We start from the raw sequence: 23,869 nt of genomic DNA on the forward strand, positions 1-23,869 counted from the left end.
ATGGCACAGCCTACAACCCATTGCCCTGGCATCGATCAGTCATCCCTCTAGCTGAATGGACTATACCAGTGGTGAGGGTACAGGCGCATGAGCCCTGTATCCCTATAGAGTCTAAGTCCATTCTTAAACATTTTAAGTGGAGTGCTGCCATTAAGAGTATAGGGTGCTAGGAGTTTGTCATTATGAACTCCACAGCACCAAAATGACTACACTGAAAACTGAAAAGTTTGGTATCAAACTTCTCAGCACATTAAACCCACACTGATTCTAGTGTGGGATTTAGTTAAAAATGCACACAGAGGGCATCTTAGAGATGCCCTCTGAAAACTAACCTACCACTACTGTCCTGGCTGAGTGGCTGTTTTCAGTTGCCACCAACAAACATGTTTCTGGATCGCTGGGTCGAGAGCCTGCTGCTCCAGGGGGCCTGAAACAATGCCCATTCTGGAAGGAGGTGCTAAGCCTCCTCCACCCGGGATGGGCAGGGTCCATGAAGGGGAAGCTTCAAAGGCTTGTCGCATTTGTGAGCTTACCCAGGCCTCTTGCTGCTTACAGTATCTGGTCCCTACTGGTTTTGACCCCCACTTTGGGAGGGAGAACTGTCGGGAAAAAAAAGTGAGGAAAAGAGGTGTGCCCACCTCTACCAACTTCACCCCTCAGGTGGGGGAGGCGAGGTGAAGCACAACTCTCTGTCAGCGCCATCTTGCAGATGGGGGGACATAGCCAACAAGGGAAAGGCATATGCCCCCCTCACACTGGAGGGTGGCATGATTGCTGGTGTACCCAGCCCAGGGAAGTAACCCATTGGTCCCAACCTTTACCTACCGGTAACGTCCCTAAATATAGTATTTAGGGGCACCACTGAACCTTGCTTCCTCAGATAAGAACCAACTACAAGAAAACAAGGACCAAACAGCCATGCCCAAGCTAACAAGAGGAAGACACCCACCAACTTTACCCCTGCCTCGCCGGCCTGTCTCCACCTCGAACCTGCTCCAGCGAAATCCTGGTGTGTCCTGCAGCCAGCAACCTCAAAAGCCCCACGGGACCAGCCTGCCTTCAACCAGAAAGACTGCGTCTCCAGTGAACACCGGATTTGTTCATCCCCAACCTTTGGCCCGGCCGGAAACCGCAAAGCTGCCCCACTCTGCACACATCATCCACGGCCTGCGCTCGAGTTGGCAAACACAGCCAGGAGGTCTCCCCGGCAATCCTGACCCAATATCCAGGGATCCTTCACCTGCCGCAAGCCTCCAGTCGATACCTGCAGCCTCAATCTGGAAGGTCTCCCCAACTGCGATCAGGAACTGGTAAGACGATCCAACCCTAAAAGGCACCCCTGCACCCGACGCCCCACAGCCTTGGGTGGCCCAACCAACGGTGCCTAGTCAACCCCCAACATCCCAACTTACCTCTATGGTGGTCGCACCCAGGAGACCTTCGTCCCTGAGCCTGCAGTGCTTTTGCAAACCAGAGACTCCCCATTGAAAGCTTCAGGGCTTCCAAAACCAAAACAGCACTCTGCACCCAGTCGTCCCATTGCCGCTGAGGGTGCATCTTTTGTGCTGGCTTAAGCCCTATTTGGCCTGAGCTTAAGTCCAAGAGCTTTTCTCCCACAACCCAGTGGCCTACTCATCAGCAGAGACCAACTGAGGCCCCTTATCCCCCATTGGATAACATTGGGCGTCAGCACTCTGACCTGGCCTCGCTAGCGCCACTGAGGGTGTAACAAGAATGTATCCTTGATCCTAGGGGACCCCTTAGTCTAACACCAAAATACCAACTCCCACAACAAAGTACTTACCTTTGAACCGTTAACACAAGTTTCTTCCATAGGTAGCATTGACTGCTTTTCTATGAAAAGTTTCTAAGTGTGGAGTTGGAAAACCTAAAGAAATTCTTTAAAATTGTACAAACTAACAAAAACGATTTTACTTACCTGTTCACAGGAAATGTCCCAGTATAGTATCCAGGTATACTACAATGTATAAGAAAAGTAATCTCAAAAGTTACTTACCTGTAATTTTACTAAAAAGCTCATTCAAAGTATATGTACTGTATTACAAAGCATTGCATTTCTCAGTGACAATACTGTAAATCAAAACAAAGTGCATATCCAAATACAATTCAAACTGTAGTAAATAAAATAACTAAAAGAATATTTTTATACAAAAACAATTGGTCTGAAGTTCAGCCTTTGAGTGCGAGAATTCATTTGCTGACTGAGTGTGTACAACAAATGCTTAACACTGTCCTCTGATAAAGCCTTACTGTTCGACCACACTACTACAAATAGAGAGTAAGGTGCTATATAACTTTACCTCTGCCTACCTTTGGGGTTCCACTGGACTCTGTGCACACAATACCTCACTATGGCATAGCACGTACAGATCCAACTTCCTACATGGAGTCAGTCTTTCAGAGTGAGCCCCCTAGAAAGTTTGTGATCTCCCTCAAACTGGCAAGTTTGTGGCTTTTCTCAGACTTTTCCAAGGCACATTCTGCCCTCAATACTACCAAAGATTTACTCCTTTCAAGGGCATTGAATATTGAATCTGAGTTGGGAATTGGAATGGAGCATCCCAAAAATAAGTACTGTGTAGGTGAAGTGGTTTCTTTTAGTGGAAACATACATATTTGCCTTGTGGAGAACTTTTATTTTTAAAAGTGGAATTGCAGTTGTGTAAGTGTACATGTAAACTGTATGCATATACTCGTGAAATAATGGGAATGAGTAAAAAACTCAGGTGACTCAGTATAGCCGGAGAAGTTGCTGAATGCTTTTTAAATCCCATAGTATTGAGAAATTTGCAAATCTTCCAGCTGGGATGAGTTTGTGACTACTTTTCAAGACTCGAGCACTGAACATTCAGTAGAAAAACACAAACTGAATATTTAAGATTCAGTTCACAAGCAGCTCGATTTTTACAGTCGTACACTATTATAAACCTACCAAATTTACTAATACAAAAAGGTAAGAACAGATAAAAAATAATTTTAAAATGATACTATAACAATCCAATGCATACTTGTCTAACAGCTGATTAACTAAAAAAATCCCACATTATGTATCCCAAGTTTTCTTTTTCTTTAATAACTTTAGTTAACATTTTAATTGAACAGGGTTGGCGTTAAAAAATTCCCATATCGCAGTGAGGCGAAGTCTTCTTTTACACACCAGTACCCTAACTTGTTCTTAAATGGTGTTAGTAGTCAAAAACATTTACCAAGCACTGGTGTGTACACAAATCGATCTCTGAAAGCATCATCTATCAATTACATCTCGCCACAGGGTTAGAACATTTCAAACGATTCTAATCCAATTACACACAGACTACAAACCGATTTCTCAGAGCTTGTTCTAAACATAAATTAGAATTATGAGTGAAAATTTAGAAACTCTGCACCAAACATCCTGGTCCTCATTTGAAAGGTAGGTTCTGCATTTTTTCGTGCCAGCATGTCATGCAAAACTTCAAAGCATCCACCTCATCACCCCTCCATCTCTTCCCTTCATTACATACATGAGGCATTCCTGCCTCATCAGGCACCAATACCACGTGATGTTCCACAGTTCCAAGTTAGATTATGGTACTCTACTTTACGTTATACTACGTTATGTTGTGTCAAGTCATGTTATGTTATTCGAAAATGGTCATATTAGTGCTGTGGTATTTGAATATATCAAAATCTGTCATTAATAACGACCTAAGACGTCGGTAGGAATGGTGAGTGTCAATAGAGAATTGTAGGGTGTGTCCAATGTAGAGGCTGTGATTACCTTCAGAGTTGTAACTGAGTGCGTGCCAACATACAGATGCTCTGATTTTCCCGTACTGCAATAAACTTCAAATTTCAGGCAGCACGAACAAGGCAAATGTGATGTAGAAATTGTGAAATGGTGCATATTAATCCCCCATAATTTAAAGGTGTGTGGAATAAGGGAATCTTCTAATGGAGTCATGTTTTCTGTGACAGAAAAAGGGAATAAGGTTAAGTGCCAAATTGCACATGCTCCCAGATCCTAAGGCAGTCGTATTTTCATGGTGTAGATATTCTGCTCATGGTATTCAGACAGAACATCGAGTTGGAAATGTCAATGTTCTCAAATATTGAGTTGGAAATGTCGACTTACACAAATATTGAGTTGGAAATATAGTGGCACAGAAATATTTACAACAAGAATATCGTGGTCAAGAAAATTGAACTTAAGATAAGAAATATTGTTTTAAAAAATAAAGAAGTCATTAATATCGTTTGGAAAAATATAGTTGTTTAAAAGATCGATTTTTTTATTTAGTGTATGTATTTTAGTTCATATTTTAAATGTAGGTGATGTATGTTTTTTTGTATAAGTATTGTTTATGTTTTTTAATATATGTGTTACATTTTTGTAGTTATCAATTTTATGTTAGGTCAATTTTGCATTTTTTAGTTCAGAAGCGGTTGTTGTGGGTTTATTGGGGAATAGGGTGGGAAGTACTTTAATTACATAAATGTATGATTATTTTTTATGTATTAATATTTATTTAATTGAGATTTTATAGTGTTAACTGTGGGAAGTAATTTTTTTGGTGCGGGTTGTGGAGTTTATAGGGGGAAGCGTGGGAAGCACTCTATTTGTAAATAATGATTAATTAATTGTTAATTAATTAATTATGGTACATGTGTAATTTCTTTAGGTTCATGTTGTCGGGTTTATAGGGGTAAATGGTGGGAAGTCGTTTTTGATTAATTATGAATTCTTTGTTAATGTATTTATATAAATGAACAAAGAATTCATAATTAAGCAAAAACTACTTCCCACCATTTACCCCTATAAACCCCACAACATGCACCTAAAGAAATTACACATTTACCATTTACCCCTATAAACCCCACAACAACTAATAATAGAAATGTTATAATTAATTTTCAGGGGTGGTTGGTGGAGTTTATAGTGGCGAAGGGTGGGAAGTAATTTATGTTAAATTAACTAATAATTAGGTGATCATTAATATTAATTAATGAAATAATTGATATTTAATTAGGGTATTTGTTTGTATTTTTGGGGTGTGGGTTTTACTTTTATAGGGGTACAGTGAGGAGAGTACATTTATTTTACCTACTTTATAATTAGTTGCTAAATACTATTCGTGATTTAATTGAAAAATTAATTTGAATTGTGTCATTAAATATTTTTACAGTTACATTTTAGCTGTGAGGTCTGGGGATTTTAGGGGTAAAGTGTGGGAAGTTAATTTATTTCTATGAGTTTTAATTCATTTTTTAATTAATCATTTTTCTTTAATTAGTAATTAATTATGTTAATTAAGGATGTACATTTTTTTTCAAATGTAGAAGTGGGTTGTGAATTGTATAGTGTTATGGGGTAGGAAATAAAAAAAGCTAATTTATGTCAAAATAATTTTTTCTTCTAAATTTCTAATTAAAAATATTTATTTGTTTTATTTTTTTTAATTTTTATTTCATATAATATTTGTAGGTATTTGTCATATGTATTTAACATTCTAATACATTTTTTTAAAAGACATGAAATTAAATATATTTGTATTTTAATTGTTAACATATTTATATTTTTCATTTATTTTGTTTTTTAAATATTTTTGTTAATAATATTTTGTTTATTTTTAATTTTGAACTGACTGGCGTGAGAAAATTCATTGTTACCCTTCCGCAATCCACCACTTTCCCTACTGTTGCATTCAGTGGAGTGGGAATAGTAATTTTTACCCTTCCGGTATCCAACACTTTTCCTACTGTTGCACTCAATTGAGTCGGGATAGTAGTTTTTTACGCATCCGCTATCCAACACTTTCCGTACTGTTGAACTGACTGAAGTGGGACATTCAAGTTTGAAGATTTTTGAATAGTTTGATGTTTTAATTTATATTAGAATATTTTTTATTAGATTTTATGTTATTGGTACAAATATATTTTTAATTGTTTGAAAGCAAATATATATATTAATTATTATGTGTGTGTTTATTAACTTTTTTTAATTGTTTATTTGTTATATTTGTTAACATTTATATTAAATCTACTAGATTTTGTTTATTCATTTTATTATTTAACATACTATTCAACACTTTCCCTACTGTTGCACTCACTGGAGGGCGAATAGTAATGTTTACCCCTCCGCTATCCAACACTTTCCTTACTTCCAATGGAGCGGGAATAGTAATTTCCCCCCCTCCCCTATCCAACACTTTCCCTACTGTTACAATTATTGGAGTAATAATAGTCATTTTTATGCCTTCGCTATCCAACAATTTCCCTACTGTTGCAATGACTGGTGTGGGAACAGTAATTTCTACCCCTCCAGGTTTAGTATTTTACAACATCTCCACATCTCTGCAATAGCCTGCCTCAAAGGGTGCACGTTCCTTTGTACTATTTGGGATTGTTTAGAGATTTATGTTTTCTGCCAAGGAGTCAGTGGTGTATTGTGTGGGTAGAAATAAGGAAATGCCAGCTACGATTATCCTACTGGGGATGTTTGAAATGTCCTTACAAGATATCATAAAATGCTTATGAATATGAGAATGGTAGTGCAACAGAGGGATTACACGAAAATTGGACTGCCCCATGAAACTCAACGCCTGGGGTCACTTTACAGAGAGTGCCCTGGGAAGGCAAGGGATATATGCGTCCGCTTTGGGCACCCCGGGGCACTTTGGCATTACAGAGGGCACCACTGTTGCTTGAGCAGCCCCTTCTACAATACCATACAACACAGTCCTATTTATAGAGGGCACAGCTACCTCTCAGGAGGTGTCCCGGAGCTATCGAAAAAGATCACCTAGAGAACAGAGCAGAGAAGAGGCCAACCAATGCTTAAACAGCAATCAAAAAGAAGAGTTTTAAGGACATTGTAAAAAGGGTTTCAGAAGGGATACTTCCCAAAGAAGACATGCTTTTCCACAGCTTAGTAGCCAAGATGGTGAAGGATCTGCCTCCTCTTTTGGCCCTGTGAATATGGGGGGTTTGGAAAAGTTTGCTATTGTTGGATCTCAAGGATCTCTCCTATTTATATGGTTTGAAATGGCTCCTAATGTAAAAAGGTCCCCTGAGGTTGTAGGTCCTGAAGGCCTGGATCAGAGCCTTATCATGCATTCTCTTGTTAACAGGAAGCCAGTGGAGGTCAGATAAATGACCAGACACTGAGATTCGAAGAGGGATCTTCAGAATTAGCTGGGCATCTGTAATGCAGATAGTCTTGGCGCACATTTAGTGCCAATGCTATCTTTGGAGGGAGTTCAATCATTTGCACAGGGCGTGGCCTATGCACCATATTATGAACTTGGGCTCAGAATCAAACATGTATTTAGGTAGTGCACTTTTAGTGCGCCCCCTAAAGGCTGGCCTGTGGAGGGGAGAGAGGAGGTCCCCTGCGATCCTTGCAATCGCCTGCAAGGGAATCCCTTCCTCTTACAAGTGCAGGCAGGTTGCTGCCTGCACAGTGAAGCACAGAGTGGCTTTGAAGCAGTCATTCCGTATTTCACTTGAATGCACTGCCCCCAGGTCAGCACAAGTTTGTAGCTGCTCTGGGGCAGTGCATTCATGGTGGTGCACTTTCTCTGTTTGCGTACGGCACACCGATTTAAAGGTGTGCTAAGGATAAAAAACAGGGAAAGTGTGCCTCATATGTGTTACAGCCCCTGAAAGATAAAAATCTAATCAGTAAAACTGGTGATATTCAATTCCAGGCTAGAGGTCATCTGGTCGTGCTAGACCAGGGAAACATCAAAAAGTTTAGGCCACCACGAAGGTGTAGTGTGAAAATGTTTTGTGTGTGCTGAGGCAAATCCTTAGAAATGTAAGTGGGGCTGTGCCCAGCTCCTCCCCTCCTATCCTGCCAGGATGTCCATCCTGCAAAAGAAGAGTCCTCCTTTGTGTTACTGTCTAGTAACGTGACCCATAATACAGGCTGCAGGAACCAAATGTTTAGGACAGGAAAATGTAAATGGTCTAAAAGTGGCATTTTCAGAATTATTACTTAAAAATTTGACTTTACTATTAAAGAGTGTTTTCATTTACAATTCTTTAGCCACTATACCTTTCCACCTGTTTCCAAACAAGAGTTATCACTTAATAAATGTGATAAGGTAACCACATTTTATCCTTTGGGAGAGGTAAACCTCAAAGTAGTGAAAAAGAAATGATTGAGTTTTTAACTACGTGGTATGTAAAACATAAAAGTGCTTGTGCTGCCTTTTAAATACAATGCACACTGCCCTATGGGGTTCTTAAAGTCTACCCTAAGGGTGACATGCGTATTATAGAGGTAATTGTAGGCTTGGCAAAAGGTTTATTTTGCCAAGTTTAATTGTAACTTTGAAACTGTACAGAGTATCAATGGCAGGCCTGAGACATGTTTTAAAGTGAAGGCCCACTAGTAGCATTACATTTACCAGCCCTTTGTATATTGTATACAATGATGATTCACCAATATATGTACCTAGATTGTTGCATCATTTCCACCATGTATTTACACATTTTTAGGTCTACAGGTTTGATTCTAAGTAGTAGTCTATTGACAGAATTATGTTGTTACATTAAAACAAATAGAGCAGAAAGACCATTAGGGCTACAAAAAGGAAAGAACATATCCAAACACTATTGGTTTACAGGGAGCCACAGCTGGCCACCTCACAGACCACACCCAGTTGATGGAACCCCATTCCTCAAGTACTCAGATCACCTTCTAAAATGGTGTTTTGAGTCACATCCACCATTTTAATCTAAGAAGGCAGAGCATGAGAAGGGTGGGTTAGACCAAGCAGTGTATTCTTCCATCAACCTCCATAATGTAAGTAAATAAAAAAGAACTGGGTGGAGGAAGGTTCAGTTGAGAAGACATCAGCACTCATACCTGCTGTGGTATTCATAAAATCATTGGAGTGTTTCCACAGGTGCTAGACTCAGGGCTGACCCACTAGTCAGAGTGAAATGAACCACACCAATAAAGCCTGTGTGCTCCTCCTGAGCTGCATGTAACTGAGAGAGTGATTGCTCACAATGTATGGGGATTGATCACCATCCAGCACTTTTTATATGGCACTGGGATGGTTAATTTAATTTCCTTCCAGCCAAGAGCCTTGCAACTCCACTCCTTCAAATTACACCTCTTCACTACATAGGCCAAGTGACAGAGCCGGTTTTCCCACTGGACCTGCATAATCTGATCAAGACAATGAGCTGCTGGCAGTGCAAGTTGCAGTACTGGTTAGTGAATGTTGATAGGAGCCTTTGCATGTGCCAGGGGCTGCATAAATCTTATGGGTGCAACTTTCGGCATTCGTGGGAGCATTTGTGACTTCACTTAAACTGATTTATGTCTAGTTTACTTTCTCCTGTGCCACAACACATACACCCATCATTATGGAGCTCCAGTGCCCTGACCTCCTGGCCTGTGCTGACGTGAGCATGTAAGCAGCCCATGGCCTGCCATCAGTTATAGTAACAGTGCTGCTTTACAATTATAATGTAGAAAAGCTCACATAACTGACCTGCACATGCCCACATAACCAGCCCATCACAAAACCAAAACAGGCCCACCACATTCAAATCCTTAAAAACGTATAGCCAGATAGGTGAGTCAGACACTACTCGCCATATGTAAGGGTTGCGCAATGCCATGTTTATGACATAACTGCTTTACTCCCTGCAGTCACTGGCTTCACAGCTCCATGGTGGGCATTGTGGAGGGGCTCTAGTAGCATTCCCTGCAGTGGATTCCTTTATTAGCTGTTGTAGCTAAGAGATGAAGAGACAAAATGCTGTCACTCATGATGACTGACACTCCAGTCACGAATCGCTGTCCTGTGGGCTTATCCAAAATGAGTATGACTATGCCTACATAGCAATGCTTGAATGGGACGCTCCGATTGCCTCACTCTTTGAAGGAAATACAGTGGGCTGGTCCAACATATGAACAACTCTTCAATGACGATGCAGCATTGACACTTTTATGGATGATCCATTGGGTCAGTGCCCTGCACCATATTTGCAAAGCTGCTTTAAGTCACAAATAATGGCTTAATAACACTTTGTAAATATGGTACCTTTTTATGCAGGTATCTGGGTGAAAGGGGCATGCGATGTGTGTTGCTGTGGGCGTTCAACTACAACACCCATTGCATTTTGATGCTGCCCCAGGTTTACAAGGAGGTGTAAAAACTCACACCAGGAGTTAGATTGGCACAATGAGGAGGAAAACATTTATTTCTCTTCATTTTTGCTATTTCCATGTATTCTGCATTCTTCTGCACACATATAAAAAGAGCAAAGTATCATTTATGAGGTGTCCCTTCCCGCACAAAAACAATCATTAACCTCTTAGGTGCTGCGCCTATTCCAACGGCCGACGGCACCATTACCTCAGGAGTGCTGCCGTCGGCCGTTGGACGTTCGAACCTCACCTGCGCAATGGAACGTTCAGCACTGGAGCTGGACGTTCCATAGCTGCTAAGAGGTTAAACACTGGCGATTTGCTACTCCTGTGTGTGCTGTAGAATGAAGCACAATCACCATTATTGTTTATGTGCAGGAAGGGCGACCTTCCTGCCCATAAACAATCATCCCTGCAAAGCAGCCACCCTTGCACTATGGCACAAGGGTGTCTGTGTTGGCGCTAGGCAGCTATTTTTAGCGCTAGGCAGCTATTTTTAGCGCCAGCGCAAAGCAAAACACGGCGATGTGCCGTATTCTTTTAAATATGGTGCATCCCTGCATTTTTTGAATGGCGTGGCGCTGAAAAATTTGCAGCAGTGCAGCGCTATTTCCTGGTACCCAATATTTGAACCTGGTATTTGTAAAGTGCAAACTAATCAACCATAAGGGTCTCAAGGCGCTGGAGGCCATCGAGGAGATTAAGCAAGCTATTGCTCAGAGTCACATGGTGCTGGGCTGCTGCCATCCGATCGAACCGTGAGCCCCGTGCTCTGGAGTCAACTGCCCTGGCCGCTGCCCCACATCTCTCCCTCACTTGTACATATGCCCTTTGGTTTTTTGGTTTATGAATATATTCAATTGTCTTCTGATTGCCCCAGTTGGTTAGTATTATTAAATATTTACTGTATTATTCCTTTCTCAGTGTTGTTAATGCACATTTCTTTTCTTGGAAAATATTCATTTTATTAGCTCAGCTGGCTATAGTTTTCTATTTTAGGGCGCAGTGATGAACATCCTTCCCTGTCAGCTACACCGCAATTGCTTTATTAAATCGTAATATGTGACAGCTTGAAAACTGCCTTTATCCATAATTTATGTTTCTTTTTAATCAGAGAAGCCCAGAAGATTCTGAAGGAGTTGACATTCCTGTGTCTAATATTCCACCAGCAAATATTTCAGCCATCAAGGAAAGTAAGTGAAAGAAAAAAAAGGTAAAGCAAAGCTTAACTCAGCAGTAATGGACAGACATGTAGCGATTACAAATGTTGTAGGTACATTTATCAGACGGCTGTTTACAAGAACTCATAACAATGTAGGATCTTTTGTTTTCAGAATCATAAAACCATTGCTCGACCTCGCCATTCTCCTGTTACTATCTACTGATTTTCTACCTTCCTGTAAATATTCTCACTCCTTTAGCTCCATAGTGTGTCAGGGTTGTGTCGGGGAATGAAACAAACGTTCATGTCACCGATTGGGAGCCAAATTTCTTTGTGTGACTTTAAATTTCGATAGGATTTATAGAAAGTGTTTGTCATGTTGTACATCTTCTTGCACTGTTGCAATTCCTAGCAAGCGTTCCATCCCTTCATTTATGGCCAGCTCTTCTAGTCTGGGCCTTCTTACCGGGTGGTGTCATGTACCATTTGTGGGCTTGTTGCCTGCCTGCCTCGTCAGAGGGTGGAGAAGTGAACTCAGCTCTTGTGGACTTCAACTTGTGTTAATTACTAACCATTATACTGGATTTTTTACTAAGGGCCATAGAAGCAAATTGATTGTTAACACATGTCTAATCTACTACAGATGAGGAACATATTTCACAATCAATGTTTGCACGGGTATTTGATAAAATACATTAAACCATTCAAATAAACATATTCATTTTAGTCACTTGATACTTTCGCTTCTTGGTAAGATGTGGTCAAACAAAGGCACAAATTAAATGTTTACATTTTTCAGATGTAACAAATACGTATTGTCATTAATACATTATAACTAAATCCACAAACATAATGACTTATTTTAGGCCCTCGTTTTCTTCGAAATTCTCATTTTAAGAGTGTAAACAGTCCGTTCGGACACTATGTCAAATTCCACAAAATATTCAAAAACACTTGGCAGTGGTTAATTTGAGCCAGTGGTTTCCAGTGCTCGGCACCGACACTTAATTTTCAGCACTGGCACTTAGGACGGTCTGCCCATGGTGGCACTGTCAGTCGAATTTAGAGATAAAGACAACAGCTGTTTTTTATTTCAATCCACAATAATACATGATTGATACCTACCACCCAGGCCGTTTTCACAGCTTTGTTGGCCTGGAATTGTCATATTTTTAAGAGTGTGATGATTAGTAGTGTGTTGGTGCTGTCAGTGGCAGCTCTGGCAGAGAGAATAGGTGGTGCAAGCTGCAATGACCTCCTGCGGAGGGACCTAGCACTTATCTTTTTTACAAATTAATCACCGGCTTGAAGCTTATGATCAATATTATGATAGAGCATCAACTTACAACTAATGATATATTTTCCTTTTTGTAAGCAAGAGCTGAGAACCTCATTGCCGACTCCTTACGGCAACATTTCATGTTTAAAACAAAACAAGCATTGGCAATGCCAATAGTTCTGGCTTTAAAGGAATGTTGAATGGTAATGTGATTTATTGCAAGTAGGTAACATGGGAATGGATATGTACTCGTGAGGAAGTATAGAACTGTAGAAAAATATTGCTGCAGGGTAAAAGGTCAAGTGAAAGTTGCAATGTCAAGCCAGAGCTAAACATCCATGTAGGTTAATGACTGCCCTCCTCCCATCTGTGTTGTTGGCAAAGAAAAAGAAAATAAATGTTCTATTTATCTAGGACACTTTAATAAAATTCTAATGCCATCTTTGTGAAAGCCCAAGGTTAGGCAGCTGGATAAATAAACAAAATGATCAAAGCTGCATGAATCCCAAGCACTTTTTTGTGGAGCCACACAACTTCTACCCAGTCATAACATGTATCTTGGCTGCCAACATGAAGGTGGAGCCAAAGCCCCTCACTTGTGATGCTCACATAATTGTCTGGCGACAGCTGCACTATCCAGGCTGACCATAAAAATCTGCAATTCCAGATTGTTTTTGTAATAAGGAAGCATAGTGTGCATTGCCACAGTCTAATTGTCTGTTGTGTATTTAAAGCCCCACATGACAAAAATGTGTTCTTTCGTGGATTGATCATAATTGTCCCACTAGTAATAAAAAAAGATCAATTCCAAAATATAAGCTATGCATAACATCTAAAATGAATGAACACATGTTAATAAATTATTATATGTCTGATGAATGTACTTGAATACTAACGTCTTGCCTGTCGCATATAGTCAAGCTGACAACCTAACATTTCTATCAAAGCAGTAAAATCTGCTGTTAAATACAAGCACTAAAACTAAGGCTCAGATTATCAACCTAGCCCTCGGAACGAAGAACAACAATAAGAATCAGAGCGTGGACACCATTTCCAAAGAGTTTGTGTGCGAAATGTGTTAGCTTTGACATTTGTGTGGGATCCCATTTTCACATGAGTCAGTATTATTGGGTAACTCTTAGTAAGGACAAAGAGACAAGGTCAAAACTGCATTTTGTGCATGAGAAGTTCTCCAGGAGTACTAATGCTTTTCACAAATGTCCTGCCAGAGATCCCTACCACAGACCTGTATTATCATCATATGTCAAGATGTCCGCCATGAGTGCAGTGATGTGGATGGGCCATGTATAAGTGGCTAAATAATGGGGGCTATTTGGTACTAAGTTAGGGGCATTTAGGGAAATTGACAGGGAGTTTAAAGCGGAACATGCCAATAATTAAAAACAGCCTAAATCTACTACAGTAGTACCACTGAAAAAACAGATCTATCCGAACCAAGCCTTGGAGTAAGTCAAGCACCACACATGTACAACCACTATCACTTCATCACACTCTAATATAAGTCAATGGAGGCAAAGAATAAGGCCCTTAAGGAAAAAGGAAAATAAAAGAACAAATATTTGTGCATGTCTGAAAAATTATATTTAATTAATTTATATTTTTTATTTCATTTTTTAGAAATGTAAAAAGGTCCACAACATATGTTTAGGTAAAAGTAAGATAAATTAAATATTCCCTTCAAACATGTGCAACACACCCGTTACTGCAACAGGAGGGAGTGAAACATAAAAAAAACGCCACTACACCAATCAACAGGTGAAACACATTACAACAGCAACTAATCATTCACAGCCTTCCACATTAGAAAGCAGGTAACACACTAAAATCATTTGTTTGACTATGTTAATGAATATCTTTATTGCTTTGCCCCTCATTTGGGGGATACTTTATTTTAGGAGGAGAGAGAGGGGAGAGAAGGGTCGCGAGGATTCATTAACATGTGTGTTAATGAAATGAAGAGGAATCTGCTGAAGACAAAATCATTTATGAAAGGTTTTGAGTAAAGTAGCATATTCATCAACAATATGTTCACCATCATCCCCAAAGCATACTGTTACACTTTGTACTGGGATAGTTTTCAATACATTAAATCCTTTCGGACCTAAATTATATACCTTCTTCTTTTTATTACTTAATACATCTCCCTCAATAGTTTCCAAGTACGCTCTAATGCTTTCTTACACAATGACTGCTGAAGTGGTGTTGTCCCAGTAGCAGCAGATGATTCACACCCTCCATTGAGTGATATGCATGCAATATACGTGTCTGTCAATGTTTCAGACACTTCAGTGTGAATGAAGTAAAAATAATTCTGAATGTAATATTCTAATAAGGTGAAGAAGTTCATGAATGTATTTCTTATGATCTTGTGATGAAGTGTAAGCCGAAACTCACATAACAGTAAGAGGTTAGAAAATTACATGGTAAACCCAGTATATACTCAAAATCTCACCTTACCTAAAAATGTGCATGAGCAAAGTTTATGTGAGTATACAATGATGGCTTCTAACTTTAAGATTTCATCGCGATTAGCACAAATACCAGGGAAGAAGTTGGCAGCACAGCACAATATTAAATGTTGTGGATAGCCAGTACTTCAAACACTTGAGTTGGCGGACAGTGATTTAATGCATGCATCTGTAAGCATTGCTTTTCAATGGAATTAAAGCTTGTTGTAAAGTTGAGAAACGTCAGAACAGTGTCAATCAACAAGTTGGCATGTGCGTTTCACGCTGCAACACATGATATAATCAATCACCTACAACACTGATAGGAAAGCTTGGTAAAGCAATCCATGCTAAAAACAGCAGCATTCCACTGATTCATGCTGGGCATATAAGCAGTGCAAAGTTAAGATGAATGCCACCCTTGTTGATGACCAGATCAACAACAACAGTGGGTAAAACAGGGACTGGGTTGTCAAGGCGATGTTTGGTAGTAGGCCAGCAAAAATTCTTGTCGCCAATGAAATTGTGAATTCTCCACAATTATCCAGTTTTTGTTACTGGAATTAACGCCAACAAAACTTGCACATTGATCATGTTGCAGGAGCAGAATCAGCACATCGCAGTCGGAATCACTGCATCGCCTTAAATTACCGATGCATCGGAACCAATGCATCCCCACCTCTGTAGTGTGGTAACATCAACGCATTTTCTTGACTGCGTAAAGAAACCTGGCTCATCGTCTCCAGAAACAGAGCCTATCATCTTCGTGCATTTGCTTCAGAAACTGTGCAACGCCATCACTGTGTGAATAAAATCGACGCATCACCATGGTTGTGGGATCGACACTGACGCATTGCTCAGCTGCAACTTGCATTTCGCAGTTGTGACCAGGATGAAGGCACATTTTTCAGCCGGTCTGTGTGGCTCCTGTTTCCGGCCCATGCTCAATTGCAGTTGGCCTGAATTCTTGACTTTGCCCCAGTCCTGCGCGACCAGATAACCTCCATTGGCGCTTTTTGCTTCTAAGCGCTTTTTTACATTTAATCTTCAAATATTCATATCTCAACTTCTACTCATTGGAATGTTATCATTTTGGTACTGTTTTACATATAATAATCATATCTATTTATCTAAACTGGTGTGGAGTCTTTTTGTGGGGCATTTTTACTGTGTTACTTTGTGCTGAACAAAAACTTTACCTATTTCCTCTTATGTTTAGCCTGACTGCTCTGTGCCAAGCTACCAGGGGGTGAGCACAAGTTAACTGTTAGTGTATATCTTACTTACCCTGACTAGGATTGTGGTTCTTGCTTGGACAGGATGCATACCTCTGCCAACCAGTAATCCAATTTTCCATTTGAAATTCTCTGCTGCAGTGGCAGAGATTTCCACCCTAGTAGCGGAGAACTCCCCAATCAGCTGTGTATCATAAACGTCCTATAAGGGGATGCAGACATTTTAATTCTACTACTATGTGGAGATTTCTGCTCGGAATCGGTGAATGTTATCTTTACCGAGATATTGGCCAACGCATAGTGAGGAATCTACATGTGTACAGAGATCTCCGCACAGAGTTCCCATTGTGAATAGGCCCCAGTATGTCTGAAAGCATTCTGCGAGCTGAAAAGAATGTGTAATGAGGTCTCCTACTTATAAGAATTTGAAGATGGTGGATACATTGTAAATGAAGTTATAACTTTAGATTGTTTAGAGTTTGTGTAGTTTACTCTTGGTTTGCAAAGAAATAGAAAGCTATTCTAACTTTAACTAGGCTTTTCAATGGTTTTTTAAAACTTTTTAAATGAAAATGTGCTTCACATTGTTGAGTCCAGTTGAGTAGCACATTGTCAAGTATCATACTGTGTAGTGCAGTGGCATAGAGTGGATGGGCATAGAGTGGAGTAGAGTGTCATACAGTGTAGTGTAATGTTGTAGAGTGGAGTTGTACACAGTGGAGTCTTAGACAGTGGAGCAGCGTAGAGGAGAGTATAGTACAGTGGCGTTGAGTGGAATAAAGTACAGCAGATTACACTGGAGTGCAGTTATGTAGAGTCGAGTAAAGTGGCATAGAATGGAGTAGCATTTCACAGACTGTAGTGGTTGTGTAGTGCAGTAGAGTGGAGTGGCATAGCATACATTCGGTAAAGTGTCACAAATTGGAGTACCGTGTTGTACAGCAGAGTGTAGTCGGGTGCTACACAGCACTGAAAAGGGATGTATGACGGTACAACGCATGCTTTTACAACACGTACCGTTACGACGCAGGTTTTACAACGCAAGTCGGTACAACGACTTGCGTTGGGGGGCGCTGGATAGTGAATAGTTTAATTTACTATTCCAACTCCAGTCCCCGTGGATAGTAGGAAAGGTGTTGGATAGTACATTAAACTATTCCCAATCCTAGAGCGCCCTCCAGCGAAAGTCGTTGTAACGACTTTCGTTGTAAAACCTGCGTGGTAATGGTACCGCGTTGTAAAAGTTTTGTGATAAAGGATGTTTCCCCTGAAAACTGATGTGGACTGCAGTGGAGCAGCATACAGTCTAGTTTACGTTCAGTAGAGTGGAGTTTTGGTCAGTACAGTACAGAGGAGTGTCGTACAGTTGATTGGCACACAGTGCTATAGAATTCAATGCATTGAGTGGCATAGAGGGGAGTGACGTACAGTGTAGTAGTGGAGTAGAGTGGAGTAATGTGTCAGAGTAGGGTGTAGTAAAGTGAGGTGCAATGGTACACAAAGAGTTGTGCACAGTGTCGTAAAGTTGACTAGAGTATTGTAGAGTAGAGTGGAGTGTTGTACAGTGGCCTACAGTATAGTACAGTGTTGTACAGTGGAATGAAGGAGTGTAAACAGGAGAAAAGTGTTGAAGAGTGGCATACAGTGTAGTGGAGTGCTGTAGAGTGGACTTGCATGGAGTACAGATGTGAGTAAAACAGTGGAGCTATATAGAGTGGATTGCTGTATAGTAGCGTAGAGTGAGGTAAAGCCTCGAACAGTAAATTCAAGTGGAGTGGTGTAACATAGTGTGGAGTAAAGTACAATAGAGTGTTTTAGTGTGTTTTAGAATAGATTGGCATGGAGTGGAGTGTGCAGGCCTAGGTAGTAAACTGTTATACATTGGAGTGTACAGTCAAAGAGTGGAACAGTGGAGTGTACAGGGATAAAGTGGAGTAGAAAGTCGTACAGTGCCATGAAGTGTGGTAAACTTTTATAGAGTGGAGGTATATAGATTGGAAGAGAGTGTCATAAAATAGAGCGGCGTAGAGTGGAGTGGCATGCCCTGGAGGTGCTGTAGCATACAGTGGAATAGTATACAGTGGAATATACTACAATGGAGTGTAGTAGAGGGGAGTGGCATAGATTGGAATAGCTTATAGTGGAGTGGTGCACAGTGAAGAAGGGTACAGTGGATTAGCATAGAGCGGGATGACACACATTGAAGTGATGTAATGAGGAGGAGAAGGATGTGTTATAAGTTGGAGTGGTGTCTCATATAGTAGAGTGGATTGATCTGTCATACAGAGTTGGAAACTGTCATAGAATGGAGTAGAGTGTTGTACAACATAGTGTACAGGCACAGGGTCAAGTGCAAATTTGGACAGTGGTTGTATGGAGATTGAGTGGAGTAGAGTCTAGTTGAGTGGCATAGAGTGTAGTAGAGTTTTGTAGAATCTAGTTATATAGAGTGAAGAAGAGTACACCGGAGTGATGTAGAGTGGAGTAGTGTACAGTGGAGTGGCATTAAGCAGAATGGCGTAGATTGGAGTAGTGTGGACTAGAGTGGTGTACAGTAGTCTGGGGTAGAGCACAATAGTGCATATTGTAGTAGCATACGATGGAGTGGGTGTAAAGTGTAATAGCGTATAGTGTAGTAGCACACAGTAAAGTGGCACACAGTAAAGTGGTTTGGATGGGTAGAGTGGAATAGCATACAGTGGAGCGGCATACAGTGGAGTGGGGTAGAGTGGAACACCATACAGTAGAGGGGCAAAGACTGGAGTTGCTTACAATGTACAAGAATATAATGGAGTGGCCTACAGTGGGCTAGCATAGAATAGAGTACAGTTCATTGGCCTAGTGTAGAATAGCATATAGTGATATAGTGTAGAGTAGAGTAGCGTTAAGTGGAGTAGCGTGGCATACTGCGAAGCGGTATAGCCTGGAATACTGTACAGTGGAGTGCAGTAGAGTGAAATAGCGTATAGTGGAGTGGTGTCCAATAGTCTATCGTAGAATGGCTTGGCATAGAGTGGAGTGATATACACTGAAGTGGAACAGAGTGGAGTTGCAGAGTGCAATAGCATAGAATGAAGATGTATATAGTGTAATACTATCAGTGGAGTGGCGTAGAACATAATGTTATGCAGTAGAGTGGCGTAGAGTGTAATAGTGTACAGTGAAGTGGCATGCTGTGAAGAAGCATTGAGTGGAATTGCATACAGTGTAATAGCGTAGATTGGAGTGGTGTACAGTGGAGTTCTATACAATATAATAGTGGAGTTACATAGAACAAAGTGTTGTGCAGTGGTGTAGTATGGAGTGTACTAGGTTATAGTAGAAGAGTGTACAGTGGGGTGGCACATGATGGAGTGGTGAAGATTGGAGCAGCATACAGTGGCTTGGGTAGAGTGTAATAGCATTTTGTGGAGTGGTATACATTGGAAAGGGGTTCAATCTAGTAGCATAGAATGAAGTGGCATAGAGTGGAGTGCCATACATTGGCATAGAGTGGAGTAGCGTACTGTGGAGTGTTGTAGAGTGGAGTAGCATGCAGTGACAAAGAGTACAGTGGAGTGGCATACAGTTGAATAGCATAAAGTGGTATAGCATATAGTGAAGTAGTATCCAGTTAATTGGCATACAGTGGAGTGACACAGACTGGAGTGGTGTACACTGAAGATGCAGACAGTGTAATAGCATTGAGTGGAGTGGCATATAGTAGGAAAGTGTATAGTGGAGTGGCTATAGTGAGGTGGCATATGCATGTATGTGAAATGTAGCAGTAATGTAGATTATGGTGTAGAGAGTAATGCAATACAGCAAATTGTGCTGCCTTGAATTTCTCCAAATTTAACAATCAACGGAGGGCCTTGCATGGTGCACCAGTATTCCTTTGTAAATCTGATTTAAGTATTGCATTGCACATGCAACACCATGAGTGATGCAAGGGTACCACAATCTAATAATACAGCTAGGCCTTAGTTATATTTTGATCCATAGTATACCGTGATAACGTTGCAGTATACCATAGTAGATGACAATGACAAGTCAGTATATAATTTTGTAATAGCTGTTTTTAAAGAGTGAAAAGGCAGCCATATTATTTTCATTACACTTTGCCTGTGTTCAATATTACTTATTTTGGTATAGGTAAGTAGTAGGCCTACTTTAATAGGTAGGAAAATGTATTCATCCATTTGATATATTTATAAATAAGCTTACAGTGATGTACCGTGGTGGTTTCACAAACTTTGTGAAATTTTCTGAAAGTACAGTTTTGATAGATATCACTATGATTAAATACCTTATAACGTAAAAAAAAATACTTACCCAACATATTCCAAAAAGCATCTTCTCTGAACCATAATGTAGAATCCTGCCAAATTTCATGTAAATTAATTCAGCCATTTTCACGCTACGTCAAATAAAATAGTCTATGGGAAATGTACTGGTGGAAATACATGTTTTGGGACCCACTTTTATCTTTGCACCCCCTTAACAATTCACCACAATAATTTACATCATTTCAAAATGTAGAAAATGCTGTTGGACTGGATGGTTTTGTTGGGATTCTTCAAACGAGTGAAAAGTTATTAGGGAGCTAATATCCAAGGAATTCCTATCTTTTGGAATACTAACTATAACTACAGAGTGGCAATCAGATTTAAGGTGATTTCTTTGTTTTTATCTGGTGTATTTGTTATGCATTTTTTTATTAGGTTACATAATTATGTGACCATAAATGTGTCTTTTAGGCGTTCATGTAGTAAATCTGACACTTTACAAATGCAGTCTAGTTTATATTTTGGACTGCCTTGCTACTTTTAGTAGTATTGTGCTACAATATATCACTAAGGGACCGATTACGATCCCATTCGGAAGGGCTCCGAATCGGGTTTGGGCTTGCTGAATCTGATTCAGAACCCTTGTTGCCAACAGAATCATACCAAGTTCGAAAAACAGATTACAATGCCATTAAAAACCATTTGGGCTGCCTGAATCGGTTCTGAAAGGCATTTGTACAGGTCTAGCTTTCAGAGACGATTCTTAAAGCTCTATGGACACAGTTTCCAACCACGTGAATGCGATGACAGATTCGGACAGCTGTTCCAATTTGGTTTGCCCGGAACAAAACGTCTTTGAGGGCCCCCTTCATCCGGCGTCCTCAGAGTCGGACCCTTGGGCGTACCCAAGGGACCCCCCTTTCTTACCATGCACAATGATACCTTTCTTTAATGGGAGCCTGTGTTCTCGTTGGGAACACAGGCTCACATTGAAGCCAATGGGAATCTGACTGAATTGTATCTGAAAGGATCCAAATCACTTTGTCGTACTCCCCCAATCCAAGTCATCTGGAAAGCATTCCAGAGCCGACTTGGTCGGAATCCTTTCTGAACAGGATCGTAATTAGCCCCTAAGTTGTAAAACCTACCTGCGCACCCTAATACCTAATGCTGCAAAGTGTCTTGAACATTTGTCAAAGGGGTGCAAAGTTAATAAGGGACAAATTTTCCCAAAATTCCTATCTCTGGTTGTAGTATGGCCTAGGGCCTGCTTTGCGTGCATGTTATGTTAGCATAGCCTACTAGAAGTGTAAACGCCATTTTACTTTCTGCTGCTTTTGCACACGACACTGCATAGCTGTTTTTGTAAGTTAGCCTTCATGAAGGTCTACACATGAGAAAAGGTTTGTTTTCGACATCTCTAGACTTACATTGTGCCACTAGTCTGCACAGTGAGTGCTAAAGCCATCAAGGTTATCTGGATTGTTGGAAACATATATATATATATATATATATATATAATTATCGCTATTGCTTGGTAAGAGACAAAAATTTACCGCTAAGCTGCGGCGATTTTTATCGCAAATAAACCTTGGTATTACCAAGGTTTATCGCAAATGCGATAAAAATCAGCTGCAATGCATGAATATCGCTGAAAAGTCCGAAATATTCATGCATTAGCGAGCTAATGCTCTTAGCCATGTTATCCACCTCCCATTGGATAACATGGCTAAGAACTGCTCAGGGCAGGTGTTAGCTTTTGGAGATATTCGCGCTTAGCGCGAATATCTCCAAAAGTTGGTAATAGGAGATAGCGATGTTAGCGACTGTTTCCAGTCGCTAACATCTTGGCACGCCCACTTTGCATGTCATTAGTGATAAATATCACTGACATGCAAAGTGGGGCCCAAGATGGTCGCTATCTCCTACTAGCTGTCGCTAACTGGTGTTAGCGACAGCTAGGTAATAGGGAGATAATTCTATCTCCGCTTTCTTGACTTTTAAAGCCAAAAAAGCGGAGATAAACCCTCTTGATAATATGCCCCATTATTTGATAATAAAACCTGCACATCTAAGAATGTCACCGATTCCTTGCTTATGCTCGAGGTAAAATTCAAGTTAAGATCATTTTCATTAATTTCCTGTATGAAAGTTAAAATGCTTTCTTCAGAGCCATGCCACACAATAAAAAGATCATCAATAAAACGAAGCCATGAGATTATATTTGATGTGCAATACTGCTCAAATTTGCGCCTGAGGACCAGTTCCTCCCACCACCCCATGAACAGGCACGCGTAACTTGGGGAGAAACTGGCCCCCATTGCCACACCCTCACCCTGTTGGAACATTTGTTCATTAAACATGAAGTAATTATTCTCAAGGCAGAATGACAACATTTCCAAAAGCATTTTTGTATGATGGGCTAATTCCATTGGCCTACTGCCAAGATAGTACTCACATGCACGCAGGCTTTATGCATGTATATAAAGAACTGACATCCAATGGTACTAGCAGCAGGTCTGGTGTCCACACGATCTCCTCTAATTTACGCAAAAAGTCACTTGAGTCCTGTACGTAAGATTTCAGGGATTTCATGTGCGGCTGTAGAAAGTAGTCAATATACCTAGAGAGATTTTCCAAAGGACCGCCACATGCCGCAATAATTGGCCTTCCCGGCGGTACAGTAATGTTTTTATGGACCTTAGGTATAAAGTATATGTATGGGACCAGTGGGTGGTCCTTCTTTATGTACTTAAACTCATCCCCACTTAACATACCAAGTCCCTTCCATGCCACCAGATTCCTGCATAGATTTTCCAGCATAATCCTATATTTCTGTGAGTTGCTTTTTACATAACATTGGATGTCATCCAGTTGTCTGTGCGCCTCCTCAAGATAATTTTTGATGGGCCACAGAACAATATTCCCGCCTTTATCGGAATTCCGAACTATCACTTCTGCATCCTTTAGCTTTGTTGCCAGTTGGTTCAGTTTTCTCTCCTGGTTTGTGTATTGTCGCTTTTTATCGTTGTTATTTTGAGCCAGCTTTTTAATTTGTCGCACCATTGCAAAGCTGAAAGCATCAAGCCCATCCCGTGTAGCCAGGGGAATATACTTAGATTTAGGCTTAAATGAGGTACTTGGCTTCTTTTGTCCAATTAACGCCACTATTTCTTGTGTCCCCATATTTTCCTCACTCCCTAGCTGACACATATCATGGAACAGGTTTAAATCGCTAACTGCTAGTTCTGAGGTGCTTGTCCCAGATTTTGATGATGACATA

The 23,869-nt window shown here is 40.4% G+C and overlaps 1 protein-coding gene across 1 annotated transcript in view; it reads left to right on the forward strand.

Moving 5' to 3' along the window:
* SLC39A12 (solute carrier family 39 member 12) overlaps positions 1-23,869 on the forward strand; it is a 310,966-nt gene that overhangs the window by 233,739 nt on the left and 53,358 nt on the right. Inside the window, exon 9 of the mRNA XM_086940003.1 lies at positions 11,289-11,367. Within this exon, the coding sequence (XP_086796129.1) occupies positions 11,289-11,367 (79 nt within the window). The remainder of the gene's footprint in view (positions 1-11,288; positions 11,368-23,869) is intronic.

This window comes from Lissotriton vulgaris, chromosome 10 (genome assembly GCF_964263255.1).
Source record: "Lissotriton vulgaris chromosome 10, aLisVul1.2, whole genome shotgun sequence".
NCBI lineage: Eukaryota > Metazoa > Chordata > Amphibia > Caudata > Salamandridae > Lissotriton > Lissotriton vulgaris.